This window comes from Mustela erminea, chromosome 1 (assembly GCF_009829155.1).
Source record: "Mustela erminea isolate mMusErm1 chromosome 1, mMusErm1.Pri, whole genome shotgun sequence".
NCBI classification, from domain to species: domain Eukaryota; kingdom Metazoa; phylum Chordata; class Mammalia; order Carnivora; family Mustelidae; genus Mustela; species Mustela erminea.
The window spans coordinates 14,102,808-14,129,166 of NC_045614.1; the positions used below are offsets into that span (position 1 = coordinate 14,102,808).

The following is a 26,359-nucleotide window of genomic DNA, read 5'->3' on the forward strand; positions in this document are numbered from 1 at the left end:
TTCACCCACCTCTGCTTAAATGCCACCTCCTCTGAGAAGGCCTTTTTGATCACCCAGTCTGCTGGCTTCCATAACCCACTTCCACCAAGGGGAATAGATTCTGTCTACGGCTAGGATCATATTTTTTGTGTGTGACTTCCTGATTGTGAGCTCCAGAAGACCAGAGACTGTGTCTGTCTAACTTGTCACTGGATTCCCAGCACAGGCTTGAAGTAGACACTCAATACTTAATTGAGAACGAGAGTATCTATGAGCTATAGAGTGTCACAATGATAGAAGCCAAGAATCCCTGGCCCTGGGAGCCACACCCTGTAGCAAGAGTTGCCTGGTTGGTGGCAAAAGTCACCTTGCAGAAGATTTAGCTTGTTCTGAAACGATTCACTTGACCTACATCTCTGAGTTATGTCAATATGAAGTAAGAGGCTTCCTGCCCCCAGGAAAGTGTGACAAGCCAGTCTCTTTTTAAAATTATTATTATTATTTTTTAAACCTGACTCTTTACCAGTGGAAGGTTCACTAGGTGTTGGCTTTGCCACCTCCAAACTTCCCACACCCTGATAATGAACAATATCAACCTGACCCTTGAACAACATTTTTTTGTTTTGTTTTGTTTTTAAGATTTTATTTATTTATTTGACAGACAGAGATTACAAGTAGGCAGAGAGGCAGGCAGAGAGAGAAAGGGAAGTGGACTCCCTGCCAAGCAGGGAGCCTGATTCGGGGCTCGATCCCAGGACCCTGGGATCATGACCTGAACTGAAGGCAGAGGACTTAACCCACTGAGCCACCCAGGCGCCCCAGCAACATGGGTTTTTAACTGTGTGGGTCCATTTATACAAGGGTGGGGTTTTTTCATTTCTTGTTTTTTGTTTGTTTGTTTGTCCAGGATTGGGGCATCTGGCTGGCTCAGTTGGTAGAACGTGCAACTCTTGATCTCAGGGTCATGAGTTCAAGCCCCACATTAGGGGCAGAGATTACTTAATAGATAAATAGATTTAAAAAATACAATTCAGTACTATTTCCTCTACCTTACCTACCTCTACTAGTATTTTCTCTACCTTCTTTTCTTTTTTTTTAAGTGCTCTCTTTTTTTTAATTTTATTTATTTGTCAGAGACAGAGTACAGGCAGAGGGAGAAGAAGGGAGAGGGAGAAGCAGGCTCCCTGCTGAGCAGGAAGGCTGATGTAGGACTCCACCTCAGGACCCTGGGATCATGACCTGAGCTGAAGGCAGATGATTAACTGACTGAGCCACCCAGACATCCCTCTACCTTATGATTTTCTTAATAACATTCTCTTTTCTCTAGCTTGCTTTATTGTAAGATTATGTAATACCTATGACATGCAAAATATATGTTAATCAGTTAATTGTTATTGGTAGTGCTTCAGGTCAATAATTCATTATTAGTAGTTAAGTTTCTGGGGAGTCAGAAGTTATAGGCAGGGGCGCCTGGATGGCGCAGTGGGTTAAAACCTCTGCCTTCGGCTCAGATCATGATCCCAGGGTCCTGGGATCGAGCCCAGCACCGGGCTCTCTGCCCAGGAGCCTGCTTCATTTCCTCTCTCTCTCTGCCTGCGTCTCTGCCTACTTGTGATCTCTGTCTGTCAAATAAATAATAAAATCTTTAAAAAAAAAAAAAAGAAGTTATAGGCAAAATTTTTTTAGACTTTTTTAAAAAAGATTTTATTTATTTATTTGACAGATCACAAGTAGGCAGAGAAGCAGGCAGAGAGAGAGAGGGGGAAGCAGGCTCCCTGCTGAGCAGAGAGACTGATGCAAGTCTTGATCCCAGGACCCTGAGATCATAACCGGAGCTGAAGGCAGAAGCTTTAACCCACTGAGCCACCCAGGCACCCCTAGGCAAATTTTTGACTGAGTGGAGGTCAGTGCTCCTAAACCCTGGTTGATCACGCCTCAGTTGTATGCTTAAGCTCTTCTTCTTGATGATAAATTCCATTCCAGCTACAGAGTTTCATCCTCCAGACATCACAGACATGGAAGAAACAAAAACAAACAGGTCAACAAATGAATAAAGCAAGTTGCTTCTATGACAGAAATACAAAAAGAAAAAAATATCTGGGGATGGAACACCAACCAGTTGTGAAAGTCAGAGAGGTCTTGCTCAGGAAGGGATATTTGGGTCAAAGCCTGAAGGAAGCAAAGGAGCTGGTTATTGGAAAAGCTGGGGCAGAGGGAATAGCACTGGCAAACCCTCTGAGCCAGGATCATGCCTGGCAATTTTCAGAAAGGAGCCTGGTGTGGCTACAGCTGAGGGATAATGGGGAAGAGGAGTGGGATGCGATGGGGAGCTATAAGGACTCTTGCCGAACAGTGGGAACCCAGCAGGCTTTAGAGCAAGGAGGCCCCAGCAGTGTCACTGGGGCTGCCCTTAGCAGAATGACTCTGTGGTCAACTCATCCTGCCTGAAGTGCCCCTACATCTAAAACCTGCCTCTTCCCCACAGTCAGGTCCAATGCAACCACCTTCGGACCCCTAGTACTGATGAAGTTCTAGAACATAGATGAGGTTCTGTGGGGTGAGGTCTAGAGTTGATGACCAAGAAAGAATTCTTGAGACATCTTTGGTGCAAAATGGTGGTTTGTTAAGGCACGGGGACAGGACCCATGGGCAGGAAGAGCTACTGCCCTGGGGATATGAGGAGTGGTCTATTATATACTTGTAAGTTGGGGAGGGCATTAGGGATGATGTAAGTCTCTAAGGAATTTTGGAAGCAAGGTTTCCAGGACTTTGAGGGGCTAGCTACTGTCTGGGGAAAATGTTATTACCAGTAATAAAACTTTTTCATGAGACCCTTTAGTTGTCTATCAGTGGGCCATATGCTTGGGAATAATTGTTAACACTATCTTGGAGGTTTAGAGATAAAGTTTCCAAAGGAATCGTTAGAGTAGACTTACAGAATCCTGGTTGGGGGTAGTTGAGTCCCTAGAGGAGAGTCACTCTGAGTGTTTTAAGGGCTTGTCAGTGGGTAAGGAAATTTAATAATTTTTCTTCTGCCTCTGTTTTCCTCATCATTTCTCCCTGAACGATGTTGGCCCTTAAATCTTTAAGGTAGTTGAAGGTGGAAGGTCTCATCTTCTGTAACCTCTTCCTGCTGAATCTGGGGCATAGAGTTGTCCCTACCTACTCGGGTCAACATTGATCAGTTAAGGAATGTGGGGGAGTTATGAAAGACGGAGGTAGCTAAATCCAGCGCTGACACTAAAGAAGGGTCTTTGTGCGTGGTAAGGATCATCTGTCGTCATGACGTCACTGCAGCAATGGAGTCCTGGCACCAAGTAGAGAAACACTGAACAAGGCAACACATTAAGATTAATAAGGCTATAAGAATGAGAAGTCCAAAAGGGCTTAGTTAGCCATTAGTCCTCCTTTAAACCAGGAACTTAACCAATCACTGAGAGAGAGAGAAGGATCCTGTAGAGCCTCAGTCTGGGTATTCATATCTTTTAGTAGTCCTGTGACAATTTTTCTGATATTCTGGGATGTACACACAACATTCTGCTTTGTTAATTGCACATGTCCCACCCTGTGCTGCTGTCAGGACATCTAAGGCCATCCTAGATGTCGTGTGTTATTTGCCCAAGTATCATATGTATGATCTCTCTGTTCCCAGCATGAAACTGCCTTTTGACCGAGCTGTCCAATAGTGGGAGTGAGCCACAAATACGTATCCCCAATTTGATATATGCCATCCTCAGTATAGCGATAAGTAGGGTTTTGTACCTTAGGCCCTAGTTGGTGGGTATTAACTTGTGGGCTTGTAAGGTCAGTTAGGATTTAAATAGTTTGAGTGTATGAAAAAGTTTGGTTATGTCCTGGTGAACTCCGTGTTTCACTGATCATGGGCCAGGAAGAAACATCTTGATTAGTGATAGATTTATCCTGGTACATACTGTCTCCATATATTATATCTGAAATACAATCCTGCAGAGAATGCCAATCAGTGCCATGTAAAGGGGAAACCCACCAGGGTAACCCAGACGTACTTGACACAGGCAAAATTCCACATATCCAACAATATGTTAGATTTTGAAGTTCAGCACAATGCTGCGCCCACTGTAGAAAGGACCTGTCAGTTAAGATAGGTGAAAGGAAGATAAAGAGAATGTATACAACCTTCGTTTTTGTTTGAAGAGAAGTTTGAGATCTTCTGTGGGCTCACAGGAGTAAGAAGGCCATTAATTTGCTCACTGGATTCCTTTTGCTGCTTCTTTAGCTGTATGGTCTACTAAATTGTTTCCTTTGGATTCTAAGGTCATATCCTTTTGATGTCCTTTGATGTGAATCACCACTACCTCCTTGGACAGGTGTACAGCCTCAAGAAGGGTTATGATCAGGGCACCTGGTGGCTCAGTGGGTTAAACCTCTGCCTTCGGCTCAGATCATGATCTCAGGGTCCTGGGATTGAGTCCCACATTAGGCGCTCTGCTCAGTGAGGAGCCTTCTTCCTCCTCTCTCTCTCTGCCTGCCTCTCTGCCTACTTGTGATCTCTCTCTCTGTCAAATAAATAAATAAATTATTTTTTAAAAAAAGAAGGGTTATGATCTCAGGCCCATATTTGATTGGGGAGTTATGGCTTAATGGTAATCCCCTTTCTTTCCAAATAGCTCCATGGGCATGTAGTACCAGGAAGGCATATTTGGAGTCAGTATTAATCTCTATTTTTAAGGCTTTGGCAATTGCAAAGTGTTAGTGAGCACTATGGCATCCCTAGCTTTTTAAATTCTTTTTATGAAAACTATTGTCATCAGTAAACCAACTGTCATTTGTATTTTTATTTATTATTATTATTATTATTATTATTATTATTTAAATTTACTTGACAGACAGAGATCACAAGTAGGCAGAGAGGCAGGCAGAGAGAGAGGAAGGAAAGCAGGCTCCTGCTGAACAGAGAGCCCGATGTGGGGCTCGATCCCAGAACCCTGGGATCATGACCTGAGTCAAAAGCAGAGGCTTAACCCACTGAGCCACCCAGGCGCCCCTCATTTGTATTTTTAATAGGGGCATCTTAAATCTGGCCAACTAGAGTAAGCAAGATCACTAACCTCTGAACAGTTTTGCTCTATAGAGAAAGAAGTACAATGGTCAGGTTCAGGCATACGGGTAACTAGGTTTAAAGTTTGACAAGTTTTAAGTATTATTTCTGGCATATCTGTAAGGGTAGCCCAGTATTTAATAAGTCAGCTTCCATCATCCATTGGTGGCCTTTGGTTTCTTAAGACAAATCTGGATCTGATGTGAAGTCATTATAGTTAGAGACTGTCCCATAGTGAGCTTTGAGGCTATTTTTACGAGGAGGGCTATTCTATGCTTAGCTAAAGCATTTGTTTGCAATTGTAGCTCAACAGAGGTGGCTTCTAGAATAAATATGACTAAGAGATGAAACCATTAAGAAGCCCTTTGAATGGTCTAGCCTTAACAATATCCTGATTACAGAGGATCACTGGCAAGTGGGAGAAAACTTGTCAGGAGATAAGGGGAGTCCCACATGCATCATCCAATCCAATCATAAAGAAAGTGGGGGTCATCCATTATTTCCACAAGTCCATAGTTAATCCTGTGGAGTGTGGTATGCTGGCTTTTAGGCAGTTTCATTATTCCAGCCACACACAAGGTGATAGTTATACAATTGTAGGGGAATCAATCCCATTTTTCCAGTTGTTTAAATATTTAAGTTATGTGCCTAATGGGTTCTGTTATTATCCCTACAGAATATTAGGCAAGATTGTCTAAACGAGCTATTGTACAGCTTCTCTGAAGTTTACCTCAAGTTGTCTAGCTTAGGTAAACAAACATTTAAAGACAACAAAATCTAGAAATTAACATCCACAAAGGTGTGTGTTACTGAAACATAATTTTTCTCTCTAAAATAACCCCCATTTCCGGAGATAGCCAAATCGGGACTAATCTATTTGAAAAACAAGTCCAGTTTCAACAAACTTGTCCTAATTATTTACATAAGTTCAGCAAGAACAGTGAGTGATCACATAGATCTTTTAGAATCTGCTTTTCTGGGACTTCTTATAAGGAATCTCTAGGTGGAACTTTTAGTAGCTTCTCCAGGCCAGAAGCCAACCCATGCACTTGCCATCAGACATGCCTGCAGTACCCGCCGATTTAAGCGAATTCCTATTCCTGAGGTCCCCAAAGTATCCTGAGGTTTTTGCACCTACCAGGAAGTGACATTCTTTACTCACCTGGTGAGGCTGCTGGGAACTCTGTACGCAAGGTCTCAGGCCAACAGTTCCAATGGGCTTTATGGCTCCAGGTTTCATAAAGTCAACCTTAGTTCCTTAAAGCTGTCTGGCCATATCTGAGTCTATGCATATCTCTCTCAAATACGACATTCCTGTCAAAGCCTTGGTAAAATAACCCATGCTGCCAATGGTGTCCTGTTACAAGGAGAACAGATACTTATTGAACTTATGCAAATGACTGATTGCCATGGAGGAAAGAATACTTACAGAGACCTTTTGAGTTTTAGAGGGTTCAGATAGAGAGAAAAGTTGAATGCTTTGATTTGTCTACAAATGAATATTTTTAAATCTCTGTAAGTCCCAGACATCTTAAGAAAAAAAGTTTTCTTAGTCTGGAAGAGCAAACATTAGAGAACCAGCAATGTCTAAAATGAGAGACATAACACTATAATCCTTTAGTTCATTTAGTCCCGTGCTACTAATTCTGGTTTAGGTTTTTTTTTTTTTTTTTTTTTTTTTTTTAAGACAGAGATCACAAGTAGGCAGAGAGGCAGACAGAGAGAGAGGAGGAAGCAGGCTTCCTGCCGAGCAGAGCGCCTGATGTGGGGCTCGATCCCAGGACCCTGGGATCATGACCCGAGCTGAAGGCAGAGGTTTTAACCCACTGAGCCACCCAGGCGCCCCTCTGGTTTAGTTTGAATGCAGCTTTAGTTAGTTCTGGAAATTCTTACCCATTTTAGTTTAATATATTGAATACCTGTATTTGTCCTGAAAGTCATTTATATGAATCTCCTTGAAGATAAAACGCATTTTACAAGAGAATCAAGACTTTGTTCAAGATTTAAAATCTTGGGGAAGTTTGCTAAAACCTTTTAAAGCACATGCCTAAGTAGGATTAGGGGTGTTAAAGATCTGATAAAACAGGGGCGCCTGGGTGGCTCAGTGGGTTAAGCCTCTGCCTTCCGCTCTGGTCATGATCCCAGAACCTTGGGATCGAGCCCTGCATAGGGCTCTCTGCTCAGTGGGGAGCCTGCTTCCCCCTCTCTCTGCCTGCCTCTCTGCCTACTTGTGATCTCTGTTAAATGGGTAAATAAAATCTTAAAAAAAGAATCTGATAAAACATAGAAACTGTTTTTTCTGGGCAGGCAAAGAGAATATCATTTACATTTTCTTCTTAACAGCAGATCAATTAACCTAAGAAAACTTTGTCCTTTTTGAAGAGAGAGAAAGCAGACTTTCTATACCAGTGTCTTTTTAAAAATTCACTTTAATCTTAGTCCATCCTGACCATACCTAAAATTCCTTTTCTGAAGATTTCCCTTCACAAACCTTCTACAACTTTCCTTTGCATTCAGGTTTTGTCCCAAGACATTTCCTTCCAAACAACCATCTCATTTAGGACAAAATTACCTTTTTTTTTTTTTTTTTTTTTTTTTACCTTCAACAAGATGCATTTCCATTCCTTAAATGTTTCTTACATATCTTCTACTTTTCCACATACAGAGTTGTTTCCCTTATTTCCATCAGTCTTAGTTACACTTAGCAGAATTTTGTACTCTTAGAAAAACACATGTTTACTAACAGATTTAAATATTCTTAGTTTCTTTGCAGGAAGAAGTCAACAGCACAAACCTACATTCAGTACTCAATGCTTTAGCACTTTATCCTATTTGGAAAAGACCTAGATGTCCAACAAATTTAATTTTACTTGTTATGCAAGCAAAACTTTAAACTTTCATGTTACCGAAGACTTTGAAAGCCATCTCAGCAATTACCCATTAAAACTTTGAGACAGACAATTAACCATCAGTTTAATCATCTCTTTACTAGCAGATTTTAACAAATAACACGAGCTTATTTGACCTTCAGTAAACTTTGATTGAAGTTTCATGTTTACTGCTGATAACTTAAAAGACATGTCTATCTTAATTAAACCAACAAACCTCACTTAGATCAAATACTGATTTACGTTCCACCTGGGCCCACTCCATTTTGAATATTTACCTGAGACACGTGGGAAGATCTGGAGTGGGGGGGTGTTAGGTCCAGGGGGTGCTCTTCTTGCTCTTTGACAGCGAAGAGAGAAGGAGCCGTGGTGCAGGAAGCACCGAGGATGGTCTAGAGGCCAGTCACGCATGCCACACCCAAGTTGGTGCAGAAGGAGCGGGTGACAGAAGAAACAAAGTGCTGCCAGGAGGCAGAGAAAGGATTCCTGGTTTTAGAGCTCATCAGCCCCAACAGAGGAGCAGACACCATGTTTTCCCACCAACAAGGAGGGAGGGGTTAGGCAGTCCATGTTGGGCCAGAGAATACAGGGAATTTCCCTGAAACAAAGGGAGTTTCAGCAGCTGCTTGGGAATATTCCTTAAAGACTCTGTCTCATGTTAGACTAAACACAGTTGGCTCCAGTTATAGCCATTAACACAGGAAATGAGTGATGGAGAAGCCCTACATCTCTTAGGAGGAACAGAGAGATGAAAGTCAGAGTCCTCTTTGCTACAGATGTTCTGTGTATCCTCCAGCAACCTGGGTTTACTAGAAGAAGGCTTATTTACATAATTATCATCCAACATGTCAGGAGGGAGTTTACTAGCTGACTCATTCTGGCAAACACATTCTGCGAAAGGTCCTTAGATTGGGGTTCTGGTGTAGAGCAATAAAGGCCTAGGTATGAGCAATGAAGGTATCCTAGGTCCATTTGCCCTCTTTCCTGCAGAGGAGATCTCACTGATAGATCCCACTGAGGCCATGCAGTGTTACAGAACCTCAGTCCTTTCCTAAATTTTGTAATCCAAATTATTTCCAGTGGGTTAAAAGGCACCCCAAGGTAGAGTCCTTGGGAACTGAAGAAGCCTACTGAGGCCATGCTCCCAGAAAAGTAAAGAAGGTCCATTACCAAATCCCCTCTGATGCGTGGGTGGTGTCCCATGCAGGATATGTCAGAGATTACGGTGTGTGAAAAGCAACCAGAGGCGTCCCTCAAGACATTGCCATTGATCACGATCCTGCCTTCCGCAGAAGGCATTCCTGCCGTAAAAGGCCCTGGAGGGGTGCCGGCACCCCTCCTCTTCCCCATCGCATCCCAGGCTGCTGATGGGTGCCTGGTGAATGAACCAAAACACTGTGCCATGCCATGCCATTGTCTGTCCTGAAGATTGCATACTGTTTTGCCATTTTAACCCATGGAAATACTAGAATAATTTGGCAAGAGGAAATTACCCAATTTCATAGCTTTAAGTATTTTATAGAAGACACTGACAAGAAACAGTAAAGACCGAAATCCATCAAGGTCTATGCGACATTCCAACACATGTGGTCATTACAGCCAACTTCCCTAGGAAATGGTTCCTGGTTGCATTTTAATTCAATCTGGTACTGGTTTTGGCCGGCTCCCAATGGAGATCCCGCGGCCAGAAGTGGCTAGACCAGGGTTGTGGAGGGGATCATGTTAGATCAGTCAGGAGGAAAACTCACACAGGAGTCTTAAGATTGGCAACCGTCCTGGTGACTCAGGTGGCTGTCCTGTGCCCAAGACAGACAACTTTATATAAGAACAGGAATAAAGAGAGGGCATCAAGTTTCTGGGTCTTCTTACCATTCCAGCCAGGGTATTGACTTCCAGCCAAAAGGCAGACGTTCTCCTCCCGGTAGAGTAGCCACGGGCTAGAGGATTACAGCCTGAGCAATGGACATGCAAGTGTTCCAGTAAGACCATACTCCTTGAAAAGCCCCTGAAATGAGACTAAAGGAAGTAGAGAGAAGTACTCACCAATTTTGCACCGAAGCTCAGAGACCAAATGTAAAGACTCACAGCCTCACGTTCGGGCGCCAAATGATGAAGTTCTAGAACATAGGTGAGGTTCAGTGGGGTGAGGTCTGGAGCCGATGACCAAGAAAGAATTCTTGAGACATCTTTGGTGCAAAATGGTGGTTTATTAAAGCACGGGAACAGGACCCATGGGCAGGAAGAGCTGCTGCCCAGGGATGTGAGGAGAGTCTATTATATACTTGTAAGTTGGGGAGGGGATTAGGGATGATATAAGTCTCTGAGGAATTTTAGAAGCAAGGTTTCTAGGACCTTGAGGGGCTAGCTATTGTCTGGGGAAAAGGTTATTCATTACCAGTAATAAGACCTTTTCATGAGCCCTTTAGATATCTATCAGTGGGCCATATGCTTGGGAATGATTGTCAACACTATCTTGGAGGTCTACAGATAAAGTTTCCAAAGGAATCGTTAGAGTAGACTTACAGGATCCTGATTGGGGGTAGTTGAGTCCCTAGAGGAGAGTTACTCTGAGTGTTTTAAGGGCTTGTCAGTGGGTAAGGAAATTTAATAATCTTTCTTCTGCCTCTGTTTCCCACATCTGTACTAACATTTTTACAGATGAGGACACTAAGCCTACTCAGTGAACTTAGAAACTGAAGAATAGGTGCCTCTGACAATTTGCCCCCCCCCCAAGCTAATTGTTGAATAAAATAAGCCAGATGTGTTTTGAGGGAGTGGGTGAGTGCAGCAACTCAGAAGGGACTGGCTAGGACTCTGAGCTGCTTGCGGTTGGTTACGTTTTCGCTAAACTCAGTTGCCGGTCTCCCTTTGCCCGTTTCCCCACCTGAACGGGGTGAAGTGTGTTAATTTCTCTGCCCTTTTCTCCTGTCCCCGCCCTCCCCACCTTCGCAGGTGAGAAGCAGAGAGTGGGGACTAGAAGAGCGCCTTCAAAGCCCAAAGCGACAGTCAAGACTGAGGAGGATTCCTCTGAGCTTGGCTGGTCTAGGGACCACGTGTGGACCGCGGGCTCTGGCACACCCTGGTGGCGGGGCAGCTCCCGCGTGACGCCGCCAGCCACGTGTGAAGTGGAAGCGGCCATATTTCATCCGGGCAATGGCCATCTTGGTAAGGGCGATATTCTCTACTGTAGTTTTTACCCTCTCCTCATAGTTCGTCAATATCTGAAGCGAGAGAAGGGGATGGGGACTTATAAAATATCCTCTTCTCCAAGAGGATAAGGAATGGCTGATAACCTCGGCTTAGATTGGAGGTCAGAGCAGGATTTCCCTTACCAAGAGGGCGACAGGCGCCGGGACGTAATCAGCGCGCGCCTACGGGAGTTCGGCGCGCAAGCCCCGCGGTGGCGTCACGGATTCGCGACCGGGCCGGCGCTGGGGGAAGGAGGTAGGAGCGGCCGAGGCGCGGGCGGAGCCGGGGCCCGGGGGGGCGGGGTGCAACGCGGGGAGGGGGGGCGCGGGCGGCGGAGGGGCGGCCAGGCCTGAGAGCACCCCCCACCCCGGAGGGCTGGAGGCGGGGTGCTCAGAGACCGGGGCACTTTCGGCGCCCAGTCTAGAGGGCTCTCGCGGGTGGCTGTACCCATTTTCCAGAGCGGGCGACTGAGATCCGGAGGAATTGCGTCCTGTTCGCGGCGAGCCAGCTCCGGACCTGCCTCTGAGCACTTTCCAGGCTTTGGGGTAACAGAGCTGGGTACGGACGCTCCAGCCTCTTGCAGTGGGGTCAGGGCCGGGGATAGGGACGAAGGGCAGGGAGAGCTCAGAAGGGGTTGGCAGAAGGGCTTCTGGGAAGAGACTGTTGAACTTCCATCTTCTATTCTCTCTTGTACTTTGACATCCAATCAAGTTGGGACTTGATTCCCTCCTAAATGCATCCCCCTGACCATCCAGAGGCGCTCCCCGGATCCCTGCTAAAGCTCCCTACATATCTCACCCCTCCATTTCACCTCCTCAACCAACCCCAGGGCTCTTAGCGCGGATCTGCGCTTCAGGGTTCAAACGCCTTCGGCATCTTCTCATCACCGTGGAGTACAGATCCCCTCCTCCCAGCCTGCCTCCCCCACACTTCTGGGGGCTCCGAGCTCCTCACACTTTTAGGCCTTTTCTTAGATACCTCCTTCAGGAAGCCCTTTGACACCCCTTAGCCCCGAAGCTGGGTCAGAAACCCCCTCTGGGCTTCCCTAGCGCGCTGCAAGTCCCCATCACAGTTCTCTTGGCAAATTGTCACCCTTACCGTCTATCTCCCAGCCAGGCTGGCAGTCACATCGGTCCTGCTTCTTTCCCCCAGCGTCCCACACGTACTAGGTGCTCAGTGCATGTTTACTGAGTGACACAAGTGTGTGTGAGCAAGTATTTACCACCACACAGAGGAGAAAATCTGTCTGTATTAGTCCGCTGAGGCTGCTATTAAAAAAAAAAAATACCACAGAGTGGGTGACTTAAACAACAGAAATTTATTTGCTCATAGTTCTGGAGGCTAGGAAGTCTAAGATCAGAGTGCCAGCCAGTTTGGTTCCAGGTGCAGGCAGTCTTCCTGACTTGGAAGAGAGCAAGCTCTGGTGTCTTTTGCTCTTTGAGGAACACCAGCCCCATTCCATTAGGGCCCCGCCCTTATGACTTCACTTCATCTCTGTTACCACCTCATTGGCCCCGTCTCCAAAGACAGTCGCACTGAGGGTTAGGGCTTCAACATATTAATATTGAGGGAACATCAACATCTCGTCCCAGCCTGAAGAGAGGATCAAAATTGTCCTGTCAGGCTTTGGGATGAAGTTGAGGGTCTTAAGCAGTGGGCTCTGGGAGGAGAGGATGCTGGGCCAATCCCTGTGAGTGGGCGGGATTTTCATAGGAGGAGGGAATGGGGCAGGGTATATCAGGCGAGGGAACAGCAGGAGCAAAGGCTCAGAGGCTGGAGAGGGAGGTGAGTGGGAAGAACAGGGAGGAGCTGAGCTTGGACACAACCCAAGTGTGAAGTAAATACTGAGGGAGCTCTGGAAGTAGATGCTTATTGTTCATTTGCTCAGAACATTCATTAAGCTCCTGCTGTATAGGGCACAGGGGATGTAGTAGTGACCACAGTAGTCCTTGCCCTCACAGAGCTCCCAGCCTCTGAGAAAGATGGCCATTTGTCAAATAATCACATAAATGAACATAAAACAGCAATTCAAACAAGTGCCTCAGAGAGAAGTTTGTGGTCTAAGAGAGGGTGTCTCAGGGAGGGCTTCCTGGAGGCAGCAGCACCTGAGCTAGGCCCTGAAATTTAAATAGGAGTTAAAACCTGGGTAAAAAGAGGAGTGAGGAGCAGCCAGGTGGTAGGCAGAGGAAGTGCAAAGGCCCTGAAGAGAGAACCTGCTTGGGATGTTTGAAAAATGTCAGGGAGGCTGGTGTGGCTGCCACTCAGAGTGTGTGGAAGGTGGAGGGAGAGTGGGGGGGGGGTTTCCATGATCTGTAACTTAGACAGTGACTCCCAGTTCTTGGCACTCTCCTGGGGAATCCAGGGTGGGGGTGTTCTGTCAGCTATACTGTAGACATTCAGTAATAAATGCTTGATTTAGGGGCCAAGGAGCAGCTGAGGGAAGTGCGAGATCAGGCTAGTGGACCCCCGTGGCAGCTCATGCATCCTGTCTGGGGAGGGACTGGAATCCCGTGTCTCAGCTCAGGGAGCACTTCGGCTGTGATTGCAGAGCCAGGAGTCAACCCTGAGTCTTCTGGGTCCTCTGATGTCCCCGACTTTTCCCTGCTCTGCCCCATGAGGCTCTCTCCTCAGTCTCAGCATGGGCCACCTGGCCAAGGGGTCACCCCTTGATGTGAAGTGGGGGGCCCCAGTGGTCTCAGAAGCTGGGACCCTGGGATGGGGGAGTGGTTAGGATCACAGAGTTGGGACTGAGGGTCTGCCACAAGGTCTTTGCATATCCTCTGCCCTCTGCCCAGATGTCCCAGCTCTTCATCCTCGCAGGGCTGCCTCCTTTAGGTCTCAGCCCTGCTGCCACACACCAGCATTGGGAGAATTCACTCAGATACTGTGTAGAAAGCCCTGAGTCCAGTGTGCAAAACTGTGCAAGTGGGAGCTGATGTTAAGAGTTTCCAGTGAGGCTGTGAGGTGGGAGCCCTCTGGCCCACAAGTCACACAGCTAGGAGACTAGAATGGGGTGGCCTGGTGGTCCTGAGTCAGAGAGGCCCCCCTATTCTTTCTCCTTCATTCTTGGATGCTGAGCCTGTTTCCCTAAGGGAACGGAGCTGGAGATGTTTAGGGGAACAAACAGCCAGGGACATCAGCCCATTTCCCAGATGAGGAAAACTGACGCCCAGAGAGCTGAAAGCACATACCTGGGCCGCACAGCCTTCCCTTCCTCACCTGGAAGTCAGGCTTTGGATGTGAGACCCTAGACTCACCAGGTGCTAGGCAGCCTGGCCAGGTACCTTGACTCCCCCACCTCTGAATGGGAAAAAGGGCAGTTCCCAGATTTAAGGCTTTGGAGGCATTCTGTGGAGTTGGTCCTTACGAAGGGTTGGTGTCTGCCGTTTGTGTGCATCACTTCCCCAGCACCCAGCGTGGGACTCACACAGACCAGGGGCCTGCTGGACAGCAGCTTTCCAGTCATCACATGTTGCCAGCTGTGCAAGCCTAGGCTGGGTCATTGGAAGCTGCTCACAGCAACTGCTTACTCGGGTGAGGAGGACTTGGCCTCAGGGCTCTGGGGACTGAAGCCTCATAAGTGGTAACATCGGAGGGGCCACACACAGACTGGCCCCCAGGGGGCCCCAGAATCATGACTCTAAAAGCCAAAAAATGGAAACAACCCAGATGTTCATCAGTGCTGGATGGATAAACAAAAAGTGGTCTGTTTATACATGGAATATTACTCAGCCTTCAAAAGGAATGAAACTCTCCCATGCTAAAAAACAGATTAACCTTGCAAACATCACACTGAGTGAAAGAGTGTATGATTCCATGTATATGAAATGTCCCAAAGAGGCAAATTCTTAGAGACAGAAAGGGGAAGGGAGAGTGACTGCTTGTGGGTGTGGGGTTTCCTTTTTGGGGGGATAGAAATATTCTGGAACTAGATAGAGGTGATGGTTGTACATTGTGAATGTTCTAAATGCCACCAAATTGTGCACTTTAATAGGGTTCATGGTTTTGTTGTGTGCATTTTACCTCAATAAATTTTTTTAAAGATTTCATTTATTTATTTATTTATTTATTTGAGAGAGATTGTGAGAACAAGTTGGGGAGGGGCAGAGGGAGAAGCCGACTCCCTGCAGAGTGGGGAGCCGGATATGGGACTCTGTCCGCGGACTCCGGGATCATGATCTGTGCTGAAGGCTGTCCCTTAACCGACTGAGCCACCCAGGCACCCCTTGATATATTTTTTAAAAAAGGAGATCATGAAGTCTGAAGCCCTCAATCTATAGACAAGACCATCAAGGCTCCAGGGGGATCCTGACTGCAGGTGTTAGTCTGGGGGTACCAAGGGTGGATGCCCCCTACTCACTGTTCCCTTCCTTCCTCCTGCAGCCTGCTGAGGGATGCCCAAGAAGTTCCAGGGTGAGAATACCAAGTCGGCAGCGGCCCGGGCACGGAGGGCTGAGGCCAAGGCAGCAGCTGATGCCAGGAAGCAGAAGGAACTGGAGGATGCCTACTGGAAGGATGAGGACAAACACGTCATGAGGAAGGAACAGCGCAAGGTGGGTGGCTCCCAGGCTCCTACACCTGAGGCTAAAGTGGGCAGTCAACATGGAAACGTGGTAGAAGGTGGCTGGAGGCCCCTGGAGCTTTGGCTTGAAGGGTGAGGAGACACTGGACATGGAGCAAGGGCAAGGTGGGAGGTGGAGACAGAGGCTCGTGCAAAGGCCCTGGGGTGGCTAAGACTTGGCATGTTTAGGGAATGGGAAGGCATCCACCGCCCTATGTGGGCTTACTTTGTCCTTCATGTAATGTCAGGGTTGGGCTAGATTGGCACTTCTCACCGTGGAGTGATTCTGCACTCAGCGGACACTTGGCACATCTGGAGACATTTTGGATTGTCACAACCAGTGGGTGGAAGGTGCTACTGGCATCTGGTGGGTGGGGGCCAGGCATGCTGCCCAGCACACTTCATGATACTGGACAACCCCATAGTAAATGATGAGCCAGCCCCACGTCAGCTGTGCCAAGAACTGCTGTAATAGGTCCCCTGGATCCACCCTCCTGGCCCCAGGGCTCGCCGGCTCTTCCAGGTGTTTGTAAAAACACAGAAGAGTGCAGGCGTGGCTGTCTGCTCTCTGATGGGTACCTAATTGGTGTCTGGGTTGTGGATCAGGGCTGGTATTGATTTGCTGGGTCCAGTAGGTGGCGCCAGAGACCCATTTATAGCTATGCTGCCTGGTCCCCTGAGCTGGTCAGAGGTTCTTGTCCAGATTGGTAACAGTGGTAGAAAATAGCGGGGGTGACATGCCATCCCTGCTTGCCCAATTCCTGGTGCACCTGGGCACTTTTGTGAATTTTCCCTATCACATTCCTATGTGAAACTGGATCCTGCCTTGTTTTTAGTTGGACATTGGTCACTGGTTCCCTCCCCAGGCCCTGTGCTGCACTGGGTCCATGGAGGTCTTTAAATTTTCTTTTTTTACTATCAGTATTTTGACAGTATAGGAAAGTTGAAGACAAAAAGTATTGTCTGCCAAAGAGCCGTTATGCAGAGAGAAAAGCCAGAGAGGTCAGGCTCACTGCTCAGCGGGGAGTCTGTTTCTCCCTCTGCCCCTCCCCCTGCTCAAGTACCCATGATCTCTCAAACTGATAAATAAATAAAATTTATATAAAACAGGTAAAATTTATTTACTTGACAGAGAGAGCACAAGCAGGGGGAGCAGGAGAGGGAGAAGCAGGATCTCCACTGAGCAGGGAGCCCAATGCAGGGCTCGATCCCAGGATCCTGGGATCATGACCTGAGTTGAAGGCAGACACTCAACTGACTGAGCCACCCAGGTGCCCCTAAAGCCTCTGATTCTTGATCTCAGTTCAGGTCTTGATCTCAGGATCTTGAGTTCAAGCCCCACATTGAACATACTTAAACAACAGCAGCAAACAAAAAGGAAAAAATAAAATCTTGAAAAGAGAAAAGCAAATCCATGCTCACTCCAAAACACTAAAAAGTAACACCTCCTCCCCTCACATGACACCAAAGACCTTTTTCGCCGGATATCCTACCCCGAAGCCCATGTCCTGAGCTAAATAGGGTCCCACAGCCTTGTTTCTCCTGGTCCTCCGCCATCAGCCATGGATGGGGCTGTAATTCATCGCCCGTCCTGGAAGTCAGCGTTTCGTCTCCACTTGTTCCATATTAAGCAACTGGGCGATGAGCACCTGACTGTCTGGGCTTCATGTCAATTATTCATAGACTCGTTCCTTACAGCTCTGGAATATTTTGCAAAGCAGACTTACATCTCCCATCACCAGATACTGCCAACTGCTAATTGCTCTTTTTTAAAAACGGCAAGTGACTTTTTAAAAAAAATTTTGCTGAATGTCAGAGTATAAATGCTCTGATTCCCTCCTCAGTCCCATGTCCCTAGAGATTGATGGCGACAAGCCGCATGTCTTTCCTGAGTTATTGGAGCCTTTGGGAATTCATGCATTCATTCAGCATACTTTTACTAAGCACCTACTGGGTACTGGGCCCTGGGTCAGAAGGCAGCTGTTCAAAACCCAGGCCAGGGACTGCCTCCAGGACAAACCACCTAGAAGATGAGAAACAGGAATCTGTGAGACACAGGAAAAAGCCATGGAGTGGAAGGGCCCAATAGGGAGCCAGGAACTCAGGAGGAGCCAGAGGAAGCAGGGAAGGAGGCTACATTGGTGCGCTGGGAGGAGAGAGCAGCCAGTGCCAAGGTCAAGGCAGGACTGAATGAACACAGGCTGTATGAGCACCATGCAGGGGTCGGGGGCCTTGGGAGGACATTATCTCTGATTGATGGTTAAACTGAGGATCAAAGCACACTGGCCTGGCCTGAGAGGCCTGGACACAGGTGTGGGAGCCTCCCGCCTTTATTTTAAAGATTTTATTTCTTTATTCGAGAGAGAGCACAAGCAGGGGGAGCAGCGGGCAGAGGGAGAAGTAGGCTCCCACAGGGAGCCTGATGTGGGGCTTGAACCTAGGACCCTGGGATCATGACCCAAGCCAAAGACAGATGCTTAATTGACCGAACCACCCAGGCAGCCCCAAGGGAGCCCCTAACCTTTAACCTCTCCCCCACTTTCCTACTGGATAGGCAGGGTAGAGGTCAGAGGCCCAGGGGGTATCCTCAGGCATATGGAGTCATCTTCTGGGACACTTAGTCCCACTATAGGAGGGTCACAGAGGGTGCTGAAGGAGTGGGGACCATCCTCAAAGCATGGAAATCAGGTGGCAGAGTTGCAGACAGAGGATAGGCCAGGGTACCTGGGCTGCAGGGCCCTGTGGGGGTGCAAGTGGGAGGTGGCAGAACATTCCAAGCCATGGCTGCCCTGCATTATAAATGAACCAGAACATGGCTCTTCCTCCTAGAGTAGTTGAGGGGCAGCAGCCAAGGACAAGTCCTGTAGGCCAGATGGCATCAAGGTCTCTCTGAGGAGCAAAGGTGGGACCAGTCCCTTGTGATACTGGGCTGGGGACACTGTCCTAGGGCACTGGGCTGGGGCACGATCCCTTCTCCAGCCAACAAGTGTGTTCAGACCCTCCCTGGCTCCTGTCGCCTCCCTCCCCCCTCCTTCCACATATCCCCTCCCTGCTCCAGCCACACCAGCCTCTAGGAGGTTCCTGCTTCACCGCCTTTGCACCTGCATTCCCACAGCTAAGGACGCTCCTGTCCTCCAGCTAGCTCCTGGCTGGCTCCTCCTCCAGCCCAGGTGTCACTTTTCCTTCAAGAACCACCCACCCACTTGCCATGGCCAGGGTTCCCTGTTGTTCCCATAGTCACGTAGGCTGGGACCCCTCAGGTAGTCCTGTGGGGCCCCAGCTGTGTCCCCCGAGCATAGCACAGGGTTTAGCACATAGCAGGGCCTCGGTCTACCTGTGCCAGTGGGGGGGGTAGACTCCTGATCACCCCTTCCCCCCCCAGGAGGAGAAGGAGAAGCGGCGCCTGGAGCAGCTTGAGCGCAAGAAGGAGACGCAGCGCCTGCTGGAGGAGGAGGACTCTAAGCTCAAGGGCGGCAAGGCCCCCCGTGCGTCTGCGCCCAGCAAGGTCACCCGGGCCCAGATCGAGGAGACACTCCGCCGAGACCACCAGCACAAAGAAGCCCCGGACCCAGGTGGGCTCTGGAGCTGCCTTTTTACCCAGAAAAGGACAGGCTGTGGGGCTGCCTCTGGCTGAGTCTAGCGCCCCTTCCTCAGCCCCAGAGAAGCTGCCTGGGCTGTGGTGAAGCATGGGTGGGCAGTGGCCTGGCTGGTCTGGCTTTGAGCACGGGGAGCATGGGCACACAACAGGCTGCATTTGCTTGCTCTGCACCTGACCTGGCTTGTGCCCCAGGGGGTCCTCAGGGCATTAATGGGGTGCCTTGAGGCTGAGGAGACACCAGCCGTGAGTTGGGCACCTCTTGTGTGCCCAGCTGCAGGCTAGGTAAGAGGACAGCGTGCCCTGGGCAGGGGCCAGGGAGGGCCAGAGGGCTCCCCCATCCTTTGCCCGCTAGCCTCTTCTATCCCCTCTCTTCCCCCACTGTGTCTCTGTCATCTCTCTGGAATCTTGCATCCCTGCTTATCTCTCTGTCTCTGTGTATGTCTCTGTCACTTGGCTGCCTCCCACCTTCAGTCGAGAAAGCCAAGAGCCACTTGGAGGTGCCGCTGGAGGAGAATGTGAACCGCCGCGTGCTGGAGGAGGGCAGCGTGGAAGCACGCACCATTGAGGATGCCATCGCCGTGCTCAGGTAATGGGCGGGGCTTGGGCACGGGGCGGGGCTACGCGTAGAGGCGGGGCCGCCCCCATAGACCCGCCCCTTAACGCCCTTGTCCACTCCTAGCGTGGCAGAAGAGGCTGCGGACCGGCACCCAGAGCGCCGCATGCGGGCGGCCTTCACTGCCTTCGAGGAGGCACAGCTGCCGCGGCTCAAGCAAGAAAACCCCAACATGCGGCTGTCACAGCTAAAGCAGCTGCTCAAGAAGGAGTGGCTGCGGTCGCCAGACAACCCCATGAACCAGCGGGCCGTAACCTTCAATGCCCCCAAGTGAGCCCAGAACTGGGGGAGCCGCCCCACAGGCGGTCAGGGTCGTGAAGTCACACGCCCTCCTGCTGGGTCAGCTGCGTGGGTTACAGAGAGGTACGGGGCTGAGGCGTGTGTCCTGGGGGCTACGTGGCATCATAGGTCGTGCCTCCCGCTGGAGAGTCCCGCTTCGAGTGATGCCCGCCGCCCCCTTCCTGCGCCCGCAGAGCCCTGGGAATGATGCCCAATAAAAGCAGTCGGTGAGGCAGAGTGTGCTCTAGGAGTGTCTGTGGGCGGCAGGTTGGTGGTGGGGAGAGGAGGGCTGGAATGCCAGGGAATGCAGGGGTCACAGCCAGAGAAGATCAGGGCTCCCAAATGCCCTCCTGTCGCAGCAAGCCCACTGTCACCTGGGCCTGGCTCTTATGCATTCCCACCTGGCTGGGCCACTTGTCCATGAAGGGACTGTACGTACCACCACCCCCAGAAGCCATGGCTGGGCTGCTGCAGGAGGACTGCTCAGAGAGGTTGAGATGCTGGCTCTGGGTCACAGAGCACTTCAGGGCAGGACCAGAGGCAACCTAGAGATGATGTAGTTAGCATCCTGAGATTCTGGTTCAAAGTCAGCAGTCAGGTCACATACTGTGCTTGGGGGTCAGGAAATGCTGGCTGCTGTGGTGTTAGTCCAATGTGGGAGGCATCTGGGTCAAGTCCTGGGCCAGCTTCCCAGTGGAGGATTTCTTCAGAGCAGGCCTGAGTGGGAGATGAGTCAGAGTCCATCGTATAGGCAGGCAAGAGCCTGGAAGCTGGAGCACGTAGGTGGATCTGGGTAGGAGTAAGTGTCCCATCAGAGGCCACATGTTTTGGGAAGGGCTGGGTGAGATCTGCACCTGGTTCTGGGTTCCTAGAACTCAGTTGGCCTTGGAGAGTTCGAAGAAAGGGAGGGCAGCAACCAGATGGGCCCACACATGTTAGGGAGGATCTAAGTATTTACCAGGTCACTGCTATGGCTCCCACCCAAGCAATACCCTCCCTGCACCCACAGGGCTTTCCATGTGGCCTCTGGTCCCCATTCCTGCCGAGTTGTGTAGTGTCAGGGCTGGGCCAAAGGGGGCCATGACAGTTTCATGGAGGAAGGGCTCTGAAGGATGCCCAGCAATTCTCTACACATACAGGAACAGAAAGGGCTGAAGGAACCACCTGTACAAAGGCCTGGATGTCACAACTCTCCTATTCAAGGAAGGGGTGCCATTAATAATTGGGTTCAGCTAAAATGCAGAATGGAAGGTGCCTGAAACGATGGTAGCTGACATAAAACTAACCAACATATATGGAGCACTGGTTTAGTGTGGAGATCCTGGAGCCAACTCTAAGAATGACCACAAGGCATGTGAGGAATCCAGGAAGTAACCCAGAAGACCCTGTGGGGATTAGGGAAGTGAGGCAGAAGGCCACCAAGGAACATGGTGGGAGGGGGTTCAAGAGGGGGAAGGTGACCACTTAATGGGGATTAGACCAGCTGTGGGAACCATCCCCTGGATGCTGAGCCCAGGCTTAGCACATGGTAATGTTTCACTGAACCCTGGGGAAAGCCCCATGAGCGATTTATCCCCATTACAGATGGGAAAACTAAATCACCTGCCTGTGTCACATACCCAAGAAAGCACCCAGGGCTGCGAGGGAGCCATCAGGGGCGGCAGGGGGATCTGGATTGGGTCCAGAAGTTTCCTCACAAATAGAGGCTTCTTCCTTCTACTTCTGGGGTCTTAGGCCAGGGCCTTAATGGGTCTAAGTCTCAGTTTCCTCTTATATAAAATGGAACTAAAACAGTATCTAACCCTAGTCTATCTGGAGAATCAATGAGACGGTGCCTGGGAAAGGCATTTCCTGAAGGAAGGCTTGGCAAAGGAGCCTCCAGCCTGCATGGCCACGTTGAGGTCTTTGTGGCGGGGGAATTAGGGAGGACTCACGACTGACTAACAGTGATTAACGGGAAGGAAGGTGTCAGCTGGGCGTGCAGGGCCCCGGCCCGGCCAGCCAGGCTGAGGGATGGGAATTCACCTGGCGATGGGGAGCCACGGCGCGGGTATCAGAGCTGCGTGTGGCAAGCTCACCTGGGGAACTGCAGAGGGACGGCCAGTGGACCAGAGAGGAGGTAAAACTCAGGACAGGAGCTGAGAGGACCGCCTTCGGTCCTCTGACAAAAGCACTACGGTAAGAACCTTTGTTCCCTTTCACGGAAAAGCCCCTTCTTTCTCCGGCCCCGCCCCCGCGGAATCCCAGGCCCGCGCTTGCGCGCGGGCAGCAGGGAATCCCCGGCTCCGCTGCAGTGCGCGGGAGGGGGCGTGAGACGGGAGTTCCGTGCTCTCCCAGCCCTCCCCGCGCGCGTTGCCTGCACGACCAGGCGGGGCCGTGGGGACGCCGGGCGCACACTGCGCCTGCGCGGGGGTGCTCGCTTCACGCGCTAGGGCTTTCCCGTCGAGCGCGTGGCGGGGAGGGAAAGCCTCGCCGGGGGCGCATGCGTCGATCGCTGCCCGACCCCCGCCCTGTGGGCAAGGGAATCCTCACACGCCGCAGTGCGCACTGGGGGCGGGGTGGGGAAACCGGCTCAAACCAGAGTGGGGTTTGCTGAGGAGGTGGCGCGGGAGGGAGAGCGAGCGGGGTCTTCCGGAGGTTCCCGCTCCGGCCCTCGCCGTCGCCTTGGCAACGGGGCGCGCGGGCCGCAGCGAGGGGGGCGGCGGCCTCAGGGAAGCCGGGCGACTCTGCGCCTGCGTGGAGCTCGGTGCCGGTGGCCGGGGTTCCCCCTCGTGCGCCCCGGGGACCTGCGGTGGTGGGGGGAGGCGGTTCGCAGAGGAGAGGATGGGTGTCTGGGGAGGAGGTTACCGCGGAGAGAGGGGCTTTGGAGGAGGGGAGGTTGGTGAAGGGACGGGGAGGAGGGGTGGGTACCAGAGAAGGTGGGGAAAAGGCGAAGGGCTGTGGAAGATGGGGAGAGGAGTGTCCGAGGAGGAGGAGTGGGCGGATGGGGTAATGTGGGAGCGTGTGGGAGGCGGGGGACAACAAAGGAAGAGAGGAGGGGAGGGGGGAAACTTCAGCAGTTCAGGGACGTGGACAACGTGAGGGGGACAAAGAAAAGCCTAAGAAGGGAGCACGTGGGGGGTCTGGAGGAGATGGGAGGGGAGAGAACGGACGCCAATAGGGCCCCTCCTCCGCTCCCCACTAGCAGACCCCAGGTTCGCTTGGGCAGAAGATCTGGGCCTTAGGGTTTCCAGATTTAGAAAAGAAAACTACAGGTTTCCCAGTTAAACTTGACTTTCAGGTAAACAACAAATAATTTTTTTTTAAACAACGAATAATTTTTATCTTTATAAGTATGTCCCATTCCGTGCCCTGTGTTTTATTTGGCAGACCTAATATTGATTGGGCACCCCCTTTCTGCCCCACTCCACTCCCCTGCCTATCCTTTGAGGCTTTCTGAAAGCTCTTGGAGGATGCCTTTGTTTCTTCCCTCCCTGGCTCCCCATATCTCTGCATGCTGGGTCCCCCCACTTCCCCTGCCATCTCCTACCCTTCTGGCATTGAACACTAGCCTGAGGTCAGGTCCTGGCCTGGCAGTGAAAGGTGCAAAGAAAAGGCAGTCTTCAGGGGCTTTCTCTCTCTCTCTCAACCCCCACAAGTCCCTTAAACCCTTGGCTGTGGGCCTGGCCCTGCTGAGGCCACATGTTCTTGCTCATCCCAGCCTCCCCTTTTCCCAGAACCCCGTGGCTCTACTCTCAGGAGCCAGGAATCCCCACCCCCTCCTAACTCCATCTCTGGGCATTTAAATTTATAGTAGGTGTTCAAACATTTCAGGGTAAATTTATGGAGGTAAGTATTGGGGGGTGGGTATTTGATTTCTCAACACAGACAGCTGTGTTTTCTGTTGCATGGGGGCATATACCCTCTCGGAGCTTTCTACCCTCCAACAAAGCGATTTTCCTTTCATCCTCCCCTTTCATTTCAAAAAGTATAAGAAAACATGATGAAAAAGCTAATATAACAAAGGAAAGGTCACTCCCCTCCCCAGAGCCCATGCCCAGGGCTGCCCCCAGTGCCTCCCCCTCCCGGCAGTTCTCATCTTTGTTCTTCATACGGATTTGCCATCTATTTGCCATTTGAACAGACACTCCTCCGTACTGGCTTCTGCTCAACAGGCTCAGAACTCCGTCCCTGCGGGCCATTTTTCTCATGGCATGTTACTCTGGAAACAGGCTAAGCCATCCCCGGGGTGGGGGGGGAGGCAACATCTGGGTGTCTGTGTTTTTAGTTTCACTGGAAGTTGACGCCCCTGCAGAAGCAGGTGCTGGATCTTTTGTGCCATGTCCTAGGGGTGCTTTCCAGGGTGGTTAGCGGAGCAGTGGTGCCATTGGAGCTGGGTAGCTCCCAACTGGTGAGTGGTGCTGGGTCAGAGTTGGCCCTTTCATCAGTCAGGCCTGAGTTGCGGCGGGGTGGGGAGTACATTCCCTGGGGGAGGCAGAAGGTGAGGAAGTAACAGAGCACACCAGGAATTGAAGATGGTAAACTAGAGGGGTGTGGCTAGAGCAGGAGGTGACCTCAGACCAGGCTCTGAAAGACATCAGTGGGTGAAGGAAGGGTTATCCTGGCAGGAGGAACAGCAGATGCAAAGGCCCTGAGGCTGGACACATTAAGACAGAGGCTGAGTATGGTCAGAGTGAGGTAGGTGGTCAAGGGAAATAGCCCTAGTCTTGGGTCAAAAGGGAATGGGAGCCAGACCACTCAGGACTTGGAGGGCGTGAATAGGTCTTTCTCTAGGTTCAAGGAGGAGGGTGCTAGTTATGTGGACAGGGACATGATTCAGTCACATAGCTGAGGACAGAATTCTGTAGCTGCGTCATGGAGAAAGGACCCGGGAGACAGTGTGGACAAAAGCAGCAGCAGGACTGGGTGGGGCATTCTGGGGGTGCCACAGGGCAGTTGTCTGGGTTCAAGGGAGGGGGACTGGCCCGCCCTCCATGAAGCCACCCTGTTACTGCTGGTTCTTTACTCTCCCTTCCTGTGTCCGACCAAGGTAGTGACTTCAGACTCCACCCAGGGGTGGAGAGTTATCCCCACAGAGGTTCTGGGTGAGACCCCTCTTCCAGTTGAGTACCCGCGGTTCCCGGTTCCCCCACCCCTCCCTTTCTCTGCCTCCACAATGCATATCCTAGCGGTCCCCCGCCCCTTTGTTCTCTTTCCCTCCACACACGGTCACGGTCACGCTGGCGGCTCCTTCTGAGAGCATCTCACACACAATGGGAAGGAGGGGGATTCGCTCCCAATGGCCCCCCACCCGGTTCCCCGCGGTCCGCATCCTCCAGTCCCGCCCGCGCCGCGGAATCCCGGCCTCCGGGACCCCACCCGGGGAAGGCATTACCTTTCAGGAGACGCTCCCGGCGGCGTGGGGGGGTGGGGGGGAAGGGAAGTGTTGGAGAGGGAGGGCTATTTTTAGAATGAATGGAAGAAAAGAGGGGGGAAAACAACAACAACAACAAAAAAAGGATGGAGGCTCCCAGAGGAAACCCCCTCAACCCAGGCCGAGGCAGAAGGTGGGTGGGGGTTCAGAGACTGGGTGGGTGGGGCTGCGGAGGGCAGGGGGCGGCGAGGGGGAACTCGGTGGTCTCGGAGGGCACCACTCCTCCTGTGGGGGAGCTGGAGGAGAACAGCAAAATGTAGCGGGCAGCCCCAAAGACCTCTGAGAGCTGGAGGGACCCCAGAAGTGGATGCTGTCCAGTCGCAGGAAAGAAATCGGCTCAGAGAGGGGCCTGAGCTGGGCCAAGGTCGCAGGGGGTGCTGAGTCCTGCGCAGCGCCCCTTCCGTCATCCCCTAGTGACCCAAACCCCAGGAGCCGCATTCTTATAATTTGGCAGAGTGACCTTCACAGTCTCGCGGCCCAGGCCCCTGCTGTTCACGTTCAGCAGGGTCCCTGAATCGTGCAGAGAGAGGGGGGACGTCACAGCACCACAATGACATTAGAGAAGTTTTCTGTGGTTTGTTTTGTGGCCACCCGGGTACCCCTCCCTCCGCGGGACCTTCTAGCCCCAGCAACGTCACCAGCTGCCTGAAGCCTCCGGATTCCCCCTGGACCTCCCAGGCCCCAGAGCCCGCCCAAGCTTGGGGGCTTAATTGCTTTCCTTTCTCTCTCTGGCTTCATTCCTTCCCCGGACGCCGGAGAGCG

General features: G+C 50.8%; 2 protein-coding genes across 4 annotated transcripts in view; both read left to right on the forward strand.

The window, feature by feature from the left end:
• Positions 1-11,125: 11,125 nt before the first annotated feature.
• On the forward strand, positions 11,126-20,419 carry CCDC124 (coiled-coil domain containing 124). Of its 3 annotated transcripts, none has more exons than XM_032315521.1 (6): positions 11,126-11,388; positions 11,592-11,691; positions 15,517-15,686; positions 19,077-19,266; positions 19,764-19,878; positions 19,972-20,419. In XM_032315521.1, exons 3-6 carry the CDS (start codon positions 15,528-15,530, stop codon positions 20,177-20,179), a joined length of 672 nt encoding a protein of 223 aa, XP_032171412.1. In that variant the 5' UTR covers positions 11,126-11,388; positions 11,592-11,691; positions 15,517-15,527; the 3' UTR covers positions 20,180-20,419. The 3 variants fall into 3 exon arrangements, with proteins under 3 accessions (XP_032171412.1, XP_032171421.1, XP_032171403.1); XM_032315530.1 differs by having other exon boundaries at positions 11,592-11,678; XM_032315512.1 differs by lacking the exon at positions 11,592-11,691 and having other exon boundaries at positions 11,128-11,388.
• A 5,153-nt stretch (positions 20,420-25,572) lies between these two features.
• Positions 25,573-26,359, forward strand: part of KCNN1 (potassium calcium-activated channel subfamily N member 1) — a 30,924-nt gene continuing 30,137 nt past the window's right edge. The window contains exon 1 of the mRNA XM_032315569.1: positions 25,573-25,730. Coding sequence (XP_032171460.1) covers positions 25,635-25,730 — 96 coding nt within the window. The 5' untranslated portion in view covers positions 25,573-25,634. The remainder of the gene's footprint in view (positions 25,731-26,359) is intronic.

What these genes read in the sequence shown, in the direction of transcription:
- CCDC124 (XM_032315521.1), top strand. Translation starts at nt 15,528, where the DNA reads ATGCCCAAGAAGTTCCAGGGTGAGAATACCAAGTCGGCAGCGGCCCGG. An exon ending in CAAAGAAGCCCCGGACCCAG is followed by an intron (nt 19,267 to 19,763) that starts GTGGGCTCTGGA and finishes TCCCACCTTCAG; the next exon opens with TCGAGAAAGCCAAGAGCCAC. An exon ending in GATGCCATCGCCGTGCTCAG is followed by an intron (nt 19,879 to 19,971) that starts GTAATGGGCGGG and finishes GTCCACTCCTAG; the next exon opens with CGTGGCAGAAGAGGCTGCGG.